Raw genomic sequence first — 13,247 nt, 5'->3', positions numbered from 1 at the left:
TTTATATCAACGCAATCTTGTTAAAAAAACAAGAACAACCCGCAAAAAAAGGTGATCACTTGTTCATTCATTCACTCACTAATTCCCTAAGAGCATAATATGAAGGAGTGAACGAAATTAATTAAGCATAATGTGCTAATTCCAGATGGTAGGCCTATTGACAAAATAGAGATACGTTTCATAAAGGTATCGCGTTAATGTTTGTGAGCTAATCTGTTAAATCAGACCACCACATCGCTACTACAGTACCACCAAAAATATCATCCGTCAGCCTGACACACTCACAACCAGATATGCAACTGTGCCACAACATCTAACGGCATGTGCCAGTCAGTGGCGCCCACAGAAAATTTTAATAGCGGTGGCCAGACGAGGCCACAGCAAATCTTGGGGTGGCAAAAACAACAACAACAAAAAAATAGGCCCATATATATATATATATATGTATGTATCTCAGGGGCGTTTCCTCCGAGGAGGCAAGGGAGGCAGTGCCTCCTCAAAAAAACTGGATGAGTTACAGCGGGGAGTCCGCGTCTCTGTGCCTCCCTTCAGTTCATAGAAACAAAGCAGAGCCCCCTAAGCGTGCGGTGGGTTTAGTGGGGGGTAATTGAGAATGAATGGGGGAAAGTCACGTGAGAGGAGGCAATGCCTCAATTGCGCTATGATTGGATATGATCGGTTATGATTGGACATGATTGGTTCGTGCGATAAATCCCGCCTCTTGTTTTCGTGCGCGTTCTCGTCGAATCGGCGTGAGGCGTGATGGCGTTAATGGGAAGACTAATTAAAAAGTAAGTAAACAACTGTCACTTACATATCACCGCTTTGTGTCAAAATCAAACTCGAAATGGCCTGAAAACATGATGACTGAGGGGGTTTTTAGTGAGCAATCAGCGTGGTTAAATTAAAAAAGGTACATCTTTGTGTCTGTGAGTGAGTGACCAGTGTGTACAAGCTTGATGACTGCTGAAAATAAATTAACTATTTAAAATAAAAGCTTAATATTAGTATAAAAATAATATATATTGTTTAAATTGTTACTGCCTAGTTATTGTTACTGCCTTAGTTATTATTTTGGAATAAATGTAAAAATGTGTAAAAACAATAACTTGATGAAATTTATACTTGGTTTTAATAAATAGAACATTACATAGTGTAAAAATAACAAAATAGAATTGTATTTGGTCTCTCTTTTTATGTAATGTTAACTTAAAATTGTGTAACAGGGACAATAACGTCTAGTCATGAAATGATCAAACATGCGATTAAAACTGCCTCAAAACTGTGCGTGCATGTATGTATTTGTTGACGTGGTTTTAAAGCTATTTATCCAATTTGTTGGCCTTAAAACATCTTAAAATGCACATGTGTACACCAGGGAAATATACAATATACAAATCTGAGCTAAACGTGTATTTCTCCATATGTGCGCACTTTGGGAGTAGAAGTTTGTATGTGTATGCACTGTGATCAAAAATAAATGTGAGCAAACGCGATTGAATGTAGAAGTTTGTCTCTCGGTATTCTATTCAAAAGATCATGCATTCCTGTCAGAAATTAAGAAATAGTGCCATTGTAAATGGTGGTGCAAAGATCAAAGCTATGTAATCTATAAATCTAAAGGTTAAATCAGAAGATTTATTGTTTTTTAGTAACAGCTGCCAAAATAGCTCCACTGTGGTATGTGAAAAAAAGACCCCCCAAAAAAAAGAAAAGTCAAAACATCCCCCCTCTGTTTTTTTCACAAATTGCACCCTATATTTATATATATATATATATATATATATATATATATATATATATATATAATCAGTGGTGTGCGGTGGTGTTTCAAAATGAGAAGGCAAACGCTGGTGATCTTTGCACCACTATTTACAATGACACTATTTCTTAATTTCTGACAGGAATGCATGATCTTTTGAATAGAATACCGAGAGACAAACTTCTACATTCAATCGCATTTGCTTTTAAGGCCAACAAATTGGATAAATAGCTTTAAAACCATGTCAACAAATACATACATGCACGCACAGTTTTGAGGCAGTTTTAATCGCATGTTTGATAATTTCATGACTTAATTTACAACAGAACAACGACGGTGCATGCTCGTAGTTTCTTTTGCGGTTCATTTAAGCTATAATAAAGTAGGCTAATATGTAGCGCGCGCCGCATTTGCGCTTGCAATTCTTGAGTGCGCGCCGCAGTATAACGGCTGATTGGACAGACATGTTCATTTTTCAGAATTTTACTGACATAGCCTGACAACATCTCATCTGACCGCAGTTCACTGTTGTTCAACTGAAGCACCCTCGTCGTCACCTGCCTATATTTTCCAATTTTCATTGATTCAACTGATTCGTTCAAAAAGCATTCAGTAAAGAAACACCGCCATTTGTTGCTCAGGGATGCAATTACAGGGCTGTGGATTTGTTTTGAACTATATTCGTTGGCGAAATTGTGCAAAAACAGGCAATGGTGTCTAAAATGTAAACACGAATAAAATTAATATAACATTTGTTATCATGCAGATTTCTGGAGAAAAACGGCACTCTTCATGTGATATTTAATTGATTAACTATATTAAAGTCAGACAGTGAAAGCCTGACTAAATATATCGCACACCCCTACCCTACCCTCTTCACAGTAATTATAAATAACATTTGAAATTCAGGTCTGTAGATATTTCTATTTAGACTCTTAGGGGCAGTGAAACAGCTAGGCTACTCTGGTGACGCCAATCAATCTACAATCTTTTTTGGTGGCATTTTATTTTCTTTCACTTCATGAACTTGTGAATTTACATTATGCATTTAAATTAATAGTACCCACTGCAAAATCATACTGGGCCCTTGGGGACACCCCTGGTGCCAGTGGCACCAAAAAGTAAGATACCATACCACTAAACTAAATGCCTAAATTAACTTGAATGATGTTAGTATTTACCCTTCGGAACTGGAGCAACGAGTTGCCAGGACGTTGGAGCCAAAGCGTGATGAGTAAAATCCATGGTAGCACAACTAAAACGAGTTCAAGGATGTCCTTTCTCTTCGCAGCCTGGTCTCATTGTTAATACGTAGGTATTAATACGTAACTTTCAAAGACACAAAACGTACATTTTTGTACGTTTAGAAAGGTGCTAAAACGTACAATATTGACGTAATTATGGCACTAAAACGTAAAAATACGTACGTTTTTACAGCGAAAAAACGTAAAATATTTACGAATCTTTCATGGCATAAAGATATATGTGTAATTTCCATTTTATCGTTTTGTAGATAAATGTAAGATCCCTAAACCCCATCCCGAACCTAAACCTACCCATTTTATACAGAATGTTAAAAGAATAAAACATAAAGAACAGAAATGTGTAGGAAAATGACAATTTTAGTGAAAATATAACATTAAAACGATATTTTGAGCCACTAATCCTACACCTACCCTTAAATCTACCCATAACCATTTCTTTAAACTACCTACTGTTATAAATAAAAGAATGACAGACAAACAAGCGTAATCACAATAATTTATTTTTTGCGAAAATGTCAAAAGTGGTACCAAAAGTAGTTGTGCGATGATGAGTTCCAGTCCTCTCTGGCGGTAGGGTACAGAGCAGAATTTAATTTATTAATCCATGAAAATATAAATCCGGCTACTCTCCGCGAAGGCGCGCACTCATTTCAAATGTCAATCCACTGAAACACGGCATGTCGCAATCTGTGACGAAGCAGGTGATAACCAATGAGCGTTCGATATCAGTGCCGTAAACCATGTCGTAACGCTTCTCGAGGGTGGCGCTACTTTCAAATTTGAATCATAACGAGCGCGAGCTTTGACTGTGACGGTCGCTGTTGCTGAGAACGAAGATGAAGATCGATGGATAAAGGGCTGAATTTGGATCTGTTCCTTACAAACATATGGATTCTAAAGATTGGGAGTACAGCGAACAAATAAAATGGATGTGATTTGTGAATTTATGTTGTGCTTTGGTATATTTTATGGTTGTATTGTCAGTCGCTGCATAGGAGAAATCGCCTTCTGTGTCGCACAGCAAACAAACTAAATATTACAAAATGGTTAAAGAATTACAGAAATTTTATTCATAAGGTTTCAAATTGTAGTCTTGTTTAACATTACGTAATCCTCCGAAACGAGCAGCACAAGTTACAAACAAATGTTATTTCATATTAAGTAGATGAGTAAACTGCTTTCAATAAATTCGACTAAAAACATCGTTAAATCATTAAAGCCACGATATTTAATATTAATACATGGGAATTCATATACATTCACACTTTACGTTACATGATTTACGTTTTTTTTGCTGTTAATACGTAAGTATTTTTACGTCTTAGTGCTATGAATACGTCAATGTTGTACGTTTTTGTGTGTATGAAAACGTAAGTAAATGTACGTGTGGTAGAACCACAATTTACGTAAAAATACATACGTTTTCTCATGAGATTTTGGCTTGCAGCGATTATGAAAACACGATAATTGAGATATAACGATTTTTGTTCCACATTCCGTTTTGCAATATACCTTTAGAAAAAAAAATTGTGATTAAGAAAAATTCTGAAATTGGATGAACTGATAAAATAACGCCTTTTACTAGAGGGTTAATGAACTCACCCAAATGTATAATATAGCCTACCCAAATAAGATTAATCAGACGAAAACAATAGGTGTAATATTAACTTGCATCTGCACAAAATGACACGAATGCAGAAGTAAACTTGAACTTAAATCCTGTTGTAAATACGCTCTTTCCCCTAGTAAAACTCTGGCAATTATTAACTAATAAACCATAACATAAATCGCAATGTTCTGGCCTATTAAAAAAAGTGCTCTCGTTGTAAAGCTGTTCAGGTTTTTACAACAAGGGCAGATTTAACATACTTGTAGCCTACATTTTAAATTAATTTATTATAGGCTACAACCTCTTTTCAAGAAAAGGTGGGACATTTTGTAAAATGCAATAAAATCCAGAATCTGTGATTTGTTCATTCTCTTTAACCTTTACTTAACTGACAAAAGTACAAAGAAAATTTTCACTGACCAACTTAAATGTATTCTCGTCGCAAGAAAAGTGCCTGAACAAAAAAAAATTAAATGAACAAAAAGTTGTCAATGTTGGATTGTTAAACAATTAATAGAAAATTTGTATCAATTGCAATGATGCTACATTTTTGTTAATGCATTGCAATGATGTTTGCATCATTGCAAATACTATTTTTAACCAAATTGTACCTGACCTCCCACATCAAATCAGCATAGTAAAGCTCTGTTAGAAGGGAAGTTTTCCAGAGCATGAGAACGAAGTTGTTGTGCAGCAGTGTTATGTATCATTACACGACCTTTAAAATCTGAAGAAATTTAAAAACACAATGCATCATACATTTTGCATAATTTATAAATGATCACAGAGAAAAACAGGACATCATACACTTGCAGGATCACACACTACCAGATTGTCAAGTCGTTCCAACTATAGATATATGTATACACAGATGCCACATTCGACCACTCCAGACACATCAGCCTGCCATCTTGGAACGGTCAGGATGTCATCACTCACAGTAAGAATCAATGATTCCACAACATTGTTCAGCTTCTGAATGTGAAACTGCCGAGATTTAAATTCCATAAGAAATGAAATAACATTTCACAGGTGAGAATGTGTTGGTTTGTGTTTTTATGTGTAATAACTCAATATTACAGGTTTTTATACTATGAGAATGTGTTGGTTTGTGTTTTTATATGTAATAACTCAATATTACAGGTTTTTATAGTATGATAACTTTTGAATGTTGTGTTAGCTGATGCCTTTGTCTTGTTGTATTGTGTTAGTTTAGCAAAATCATCTGCTGAAGTCTATTGCAAGTAGATATTCATACATGCATCTAACTACGGTTGCAGACGAACAGTCAATTTGCTCTCGATTGTTCATGGACCGGTGTTTTGACTGATCCAATATGGCGGACTGCTTACATACAGTGGCCAATAGAAACAGCTACTAATGAGGCAGCTATGTTTATATATAATGAGGCAGCTATGTTTATATATCTATGGTTCCAACACAACAAACTCACGAAGAAACATGTGCCTTGTTGCTAGGAGATTTGTGACAAATGAAAACGATATCCATTCTAAAATTGGCTCAAAATATCGAACATGTTTGATATCTTCCAACTAGACTGAATCACAAGTTGCATCCCAAATGACGCACTATACACTATGTACTTATGCACTATGTACTCATGCATGTAGTACGTGAAATGTAAAAGGTTATTTTGTCATTTAACAACGGAGTCCGATACCCCCTCCCCCTCCGCTACGTAATTAAATCTGTGACAGTTGAGTGCATGAAGTGTCCAATATTCCACACTTTGTTTTTTCCGTTAACTTAGTGCATCATCCGGGTATTTAAAGTGCACTTTTTCTTTTTGGAAATTAAGTACTTATTTGTACTTAAAAACTTCATAGAATAGTGCATAAGTACGTGAATTGGGACGCATCTATAGTCTCAAGCTAAAAAATCAGAGCTAGTGGCCACCATGCAAGTTTCGGCAAAATCGGTTAACTCTAACTGCCTAAAATTGGTAGGCTCTGACTTTTGGCAGTTAGACTAATCCAGACTGCAAATAGGGCAAAAATCTGTGCAAAAGACATGGGAATTAAGTTGTTGCGAAGCTTTCAAGAGTTTGACTCTTTACATTTCCATTAAATCCCTTTTAATTAAGAGTTGCCCTTTAGTGAGAGTGTCTTAGTCAAATACTCAAATCTGTCTTTGACAAGGGGACAGTTTAAATTCAGTGTGCTGAATAATACTTTCTCGCTGCTAGTCCAGTTTTGACAGGATACTTCGGTATTAAAAAAATGCATGACAGCAGTTCATCATACTTCCACGCTGGCATTTGTGAATCCCTTTTTTCCTTCATTCACAAGCAGGGGTCTTTCTGTCCGGGTGTGCCAAACCAGTACCTGAGAAAGACGAAGAACCCATTTTTCTTTTTGCTTTGACAAGCCTTGTACTTTCCAAAAAAAAAAAAAAATGATTTGGTAAGGTTATGAAGATTCAGGTTTAGGACTCACCTTTGTGCAGTTAGAGGCTTTGGGTTCCAGGTCACTGAGAGTGACCAGATCCTGTAGCAAACTGCTCTCCTGGTATCCGCCTTTTACACTTTTTAGCTTAAAGTAGGCTTGAGGTTTGCTGAGGATGAACTGAAGGTTCACTGCAAACCCAGCCATGTCGATGGCAAAAGGCCGACGAGGGTCAAACACCGTCCTCCAGCCGAACACTTTGCCTTGAGAATTGATTTTGGGCGTCTCGTACCGGAGACCTCCGACGAAGGCGACCGGCCAGACAGATACTTTACGAGTCCATCGCATCTGCGGTACAAAGAGTATGGAACAGGTCATGTGAAAAAACACAAACAATGAACAGAGGTTCAAATGTGTTGTACCTCCTCAAACAGCTCCAAGCTGTAAGTATTATCATCATCTGCAAAATACACAACTCCTTTATGACCCGAGCTGGAGTTGATGTTCTCCCTGAGCCAGCGGAGAGCCAGGTTCCTCTGCATGGTTCCACGTGGAATACTTTCATTTCTGGGCTTCTTCAACACTTTGAAATCCGGCGGCGTCTCTACATTCAAATGGGTGTAATTCAGTCCCGTGTTCTCCAGCAGTCTGGACACCATCGCCGTGCTCTGTGCCGCGTCCTCCACCACTAGCCAGTGAAGTTTGGGGACGTGTAGGAGAGTGTTAGTGAGGCGGATCAACTCTGCCTTCTGGACGGGCCTACTGTAGGTTGGAGTTATTACATGAAGAGTTGGCAATGCATCAAAACAGGGTAGAGAGTGGCTGTGGACGTATTTCATCCGGGTGATCTCAGTGATGTGCTTGTTCTTTATGATGCAGAGCTCATGAAGTCTAAAGCTTCTTTGGTGAGCTTTACCGACCCCAGTTCTGTTAGCTGTCCATCAAAAAAAAATGCTTCAAGAGTTTAGAGTAGGGACTAACAATATATCAGTACCACATTATCAGCCGATATGTATTTTTAAAAAAATTATTATTATTAGTTTTGGTGGATATTGGATACTGATTGTGCATTTTCTTTTTAATTTGTCACACATATGGTACACAGCGCTTGAACTTATTGCACAATAGTGATGTGACATTTTATATCAACGCAATCTTGTTAAAAAAACAAGAACAACCCGCAAAAAAAGGTGATCACTTGTTCATTCATTCACTCACTAATTCCCTAAGAGCATAATATGAAGGAGTGAACGAAATTAATTAAGCATAATGTGCTAATTCCAGATGGTAGGCCTATTGACAAAATAGAGATACGTTTCATAAAGGTATCGCGTTAATGTTTGTGAGCTAATCTGTTAAATCAGACCACCACATCGCTACTACAGTACCACCAAAAATATCATCCGTCAGCCTGACACACTCACAACCAGATATGCAACTGTGCCACAACATCTAACGGCATGTGCCAGTCAGTGGCGCCCACAGAAAATTTTAAAAGCGGTGGCCAGACGAGGCCACAGCAAATCTTGGGGTGGCAAAAACAACAACAACAACAAAAAAATAGGCCCATATATATATATATATATGTATGTATCTCAGGGGCGTTTCCTCCGAGGAGGCAAGGGAGGCAGTGCCTCCTCAAAAAAACTGGATGAGTTACAGCGGGGAGTCCGCGTCTCTCTGCCTCCCTTCAGTTCATAGAAACAAAGCAGAGCCCCCTAAGCGTGCGGTGGGTTTAGTGGGGGGTAATTGAGAATGAATGGGGGAAAGTCACGTGAGAGGAGGCAATGCCTCAATTGCGCTATGATTGGATATGATCGGTTATGATTGGACATGATTGGTTCGTGCGATAAATCCCGCCTCTTGTTTTCGTGCGCGTTCTCGTCGAATCGGCGTGAGGCGTGATGGCGTTAATGGGAAGACTAATTAAAAAGTAAGTAAACAACTGTCACTTACATATCACCGCTTTGTGTCAAAATCAAATTTGAAATGGCCTGAAAACATGATGACTGAGGGGGTTTTTAGTGAGCAATCAGCGTGGTTAAATTAAAAAAGGTACATCTTTGTGTCTGTGAGTGAGTGACCAGTGTGTACAAGCTTGATGACTGCTGAAAATAAATTGACTATTTAAAATAAAAGCTTAATATTAGTATAAAAATAATATATATTGTTTAAATTGTTACTGCCTAGTTATTGTTACTGCCTTAGTTATTATTTTGGAATAAATGTAAAAATGTGTAAAAACACTAACTTGATTAAATTTATACTTGGTTTTAATAAATAGAACATTACATAGTGTAAAAATAACAAAATAGAATTGTATTTGGTCTCTCTTTTTATGTAATGTTAACTTAAAATTGTGTAACAGGGACAATAACGTCTAGTCATGAAATGATCAAACATGCGATTAAAACTGCCTCAAAACTGTGCGTGCATGTATGTATTTGTTGACGTGGTTTTAAAGCTATTTATCCAATTTGTTGGCCTTAAAACATCTTAAAATGCACATGTGTACACCAGGGAAATATACAATATACAAATCTGAGCTAAACGTGTATTTCTCCATATGTGCGCACTTTGGGAGTAGAAGTTTGTATGTGTATGCACTGTGATCAAAAATAAATGTGAGCGAACGCGATTGAATGTAGAAGTTTGTCTCTCGGTATTCTATTCAAAAAATCATGCATTCCTGTCAGAAATTAAGAAATAGTGCCATTGTAAATGGTGGTGCAAAGATCAAAGCTATGTAATCTATAAATCTAAAGGTTAAATCAGAAGATTTATTGTTTTTTAGTAACAGCTGCCAAAATAGCTCCACTGTGGTATGTGAAAAAAAGACCCCCCAAAAAAAAAGAAAAGTCAAAACATCCCCCCTCTGTTTTTTTCACAAATTGCACCCTATATATATATATATATATATATATATATATATATATATAATCAGTGGTGTTTCAAAATGAGAAGGCAAACGCTGGTGATCTTTGCACCACTATTTACAATGACACTATTTCTTAATTTCTGACAGGAATGCATGATCTTTTTAATAGAATACCGAGAGACAAACTTCTACATTCAATCGGATTTGCTTTTAAGGCCAACAAATTGGATAAATAGCTTTAAAACCATGTCAACAAATACATACATGCACGCACAGTTTTGAGGCAGTTTTAATCGCATGTTTGATAATTTCATGACTTAATTTACAACAGAACAACGACGGTGCATGCTCGTAGTTTCTTTTGCGGTTCATTAAAGCTATAATAAAGTAGGCTAATATGTAGCGCGCGCCGCATTTGCGCATGCAATTCTTGAGTGCGCGCCGCAGTATAACGGCTGATTGGACAGACATGTTCATTTTTCAGAATTTTACTGACATAGCCTGACAACATCTCATCTGACCGCAGTTCACTGTTGTTCAACTGAAGCACCCTCGTCGTCACCTGCCTATATTTTCCAATTTTCATTGATTCAACTGATTCGTTCAAAAAGCATTCAGTAAAGAAACACCGCCATTTGTTGCTCAGGGATGCAATTACAGGGCTGTGGATTTGTTTTGAACTATATTCGTTGGCGAAATTGTGCAAAAACAGGCAATGGTGTCTAAAATGTAAACACGAATAAAATTAATATAACATTTGTTATCATGCTGATTTCTGGAGAAAAACGGCACTCTTCATGTGATATTTAATTTATTAACTATATTAAAGTCAGACAGTGAAAGCCTGACTAAATATATCGCACACCCCTACCCTACCCTCTTCACAGTAATTATAAATAACATTTGAAATTCAGGTCTGTAGATATTTCTATTTAGACTCTTAGGGGCAGTGAAACAGCTAGGCTACTCTGGTGACGCCAATCAATCTACAATCTTTTTTGGTGGCATTTTATTTTCTTTCACTTCATGAACTTGTGAATTTACATTATGCATGTAAATTAATAGTACCCACTGCAAAATCATACTGGGCCCTTGGGGGCACCCCTGGTGCCAGTGGCACCAAAAAGTAAGATACCATACCACTAAACTAAATGCCTAAATTAACTTGAATGATGTTAGTATTTACCCTTCGGAACTGGAAGCAACGAGTTGCCAGGACGTTGGAGCCAAAGCGTGATGAGTAAAATCCATGGTAGCACAACTAAAACGAGTTCAAGGATGTCCTTTCTCTTCGCAGCCTGGTCTCATTGTTAATACGTAGGTATTAATACGTAACTTTCAAAGACACAAAACGTACATTTTTGTACGTTTAGAAAGGTGCTAAAACGTACAATATTGACGTAATTATGGCACTAAAACGTAAAAATACTTACCTTTTTACAGCGAAAAAACGTAAAATATTTACGAATCTTTCATGGCATAAAGATATATGTGTAATTTCCATTTTATCGTTTTGTAGATAAATGTAAGATCCCTAAACCCCATCCCGAACCTAAACCTACCCATTTTATACAGAATGTTAAAAGAATAAAACATAAAGAACAGAAATGTGTAGGAAAATGACAATTTTAGTGAAAATATAACATTAAAACGATATTTTGAGCCACTAATCCTACACCTACCCTTAAATCTACCCATAACCATTTCTTTAAACTACCTACTGTTATAAATAAAAGAATGACAGACAAACAAGCGTAATCACAATAATTTATTTTTTGCGAAAATGTCAAAAGTGGTACCAAAAGTAGTTGTGCGATGATGAGTTCCAGTCCTCTCTGGCGGTAGGGTACAGAGCAGAATTTAATTTATTAATCCATGAAAATATAAATCCGGCTACTCTCCGCGAAGGCGCGCACTCATTTCAAATGTCAATCCACTGAAACACGGCATGTCGCAATCTGTGACGAAGCAGGTGATAACCAATGAGCGTTCGATATCAGTGCCGTAAACCATGTCGTAACGCTTCTCGAGGGTGGCGCTACTTTCAAATTTGAATCATAACGAGCGCGAGCTATGACTGTGACGGTCGCTGTTGCTGAGAACGAAGATGAAGATCGATGGATAAAGGGCTGAATTTGGATCTGTTCCTTACAAACATATGGATTCTAAAGATTGGGAGTACAGCGAACAAATAAAATGGATGTGATTTGTGAATTTATGTTGTGCTTTGGTATATTTTATGGTTGTATTGTCAGTCGCTGCATAGGAGAAAACGCCTTCTGTGTCGCACAGCAAACAAACTAAATATTACAAAATGGTTAAAGAATTACAGAAATTTTATTCATAAGGTTTCAAATTGTAGTCTTGTTTAACATTACGTAATCCTCCGAAACGAGCAGCACAAGTTACAAACAAATGTTATTTCATATTAAGTAGATGAGTAAACTGCTTTCAATAAATTCGACTAAAAACATCGTTAAATCATTAAAGCCACGATATTTAATATTAATACATGGGAATTCATATACATTCACACTTTACGTTACATGATTTACGTTTTTTTTGCTGTTAATACGTAAGTATTTTTACGTCTTAGTGCTATGAATACGTCAATGTTGTACGTTTTTGTGTGTATGAAAACGTAAGTAAATGTACGTGTGGTAGAACCACAATTTACGTAAAAATACATACGTTTTCTCATGAGATTTTGGCTTGCAGCGATTATGAAAACACGATAATTGAGATATAACGATTTTTGTTCCACATTCCGTTTTGCAATATACCTTTAGAAAAAAAAATTGTGATTAAGAAAAATTCTGAAATTGGATGAACTGATAAAATAACGCCTTTTACTAGAGGGTTAATGAACTCACCCAAATGTATAATATAGCCTACCCAAATAAGATTAATCAGACGAAAACAATAGGTGTAATATTAACTTGCATCTGCACAAAATGACACGAATGCAGAAGTAAACTTGAACTTAAATCCTGTTGTAAATACGCTCTTTCCCCTAGTAAAACTCTGGCAATTATTAACTAATAAACCATAACATAAATCGCAATGTTCTGGCCTATTAAAAAAAGTGCTCTCGTTGTAAAGCTGTTCAGGTTTTTACAACAAGGGCAGATTTAACATACTTGTAGCCTACATTTTAAATTAATCTATTATAGGCTACAACCTCTTTTCAAGAAAAGGTGGGACATTTTGTAAAATGCAATAAAATCCAGAATCTGTGATTTGTTCATTCTCTTTAACCTTTACTTAACTGACAAAAGTACAAAGAAAATTTTCACTGACCAACTTAAATGTATTCTCGTCGCAAGAA

At 36.6% G+C, this 13,247-nt stretch overlaps 2 protein-coding genes across 2 annotated transcripts in view; both read right to left on the bottom strand.

Annotated features, from left to right (window-relative positions):
• LOC127520479 (galactosylgalactosylxylosylprotein 3-beta-glucuronosyltransferase 1-like) overlaps positions 1 to 13,247 on the bottom strand; it is a 44,401-nt gene that overhangs the window by 7,780 nt on the left and 23,374 nt on the right. The gene's annotated exons all lie outside the window — the stretch shown is intronic.
• LOC127520178 (galactosylgalactosylxylosylprotein 3-beta-glucuronosyltransferase 1-like) lies at positions 3,065 to 12,620 on the bottom strand. The gene is made up of 5 exons (XM_051908077.1): positions 12,611 to 12,620; positions 11,106 to 11,222; positions 7,464 to 7,975; positions 7,093 to 7,389; positions 3,065 to 6,981 (listed from the first exon to the last, which is right to left on the bottom strand). The coding sequence occupies exons 1-5, from the start codon at positions 12,618 to 12,620 to the stop codon at positions 6,895 to 6,897; spliced, it is 1,023 nt and encodes a 340-aa protein (XP_051764037.1). The 3' UTR covers positions 3,065 to 6,894.

The sequence above is a fragment of the Ctenopharyngodon idella genome, chromosome 10 (assembly GCF_019924925.1).
Source record: "Ctenopharyngodon idella isolate HZGC_01 chromosome 10, HZGC01, whole genome shotgun sequence".
Taxonomy (NCBI): domain Eukaryota; kingdom Metazoa; phylum Chordata; class Actinopteri; order Cypriniformes; family Xenocyprididae; genus Ctenopharyngodon; species Ctenopharyngodon idella.
The sequence above is the reverse complement of the archived record's forward strand: the minus strand, read 5'-3'. Positions and strand labels throughout refer to the sequence as shown.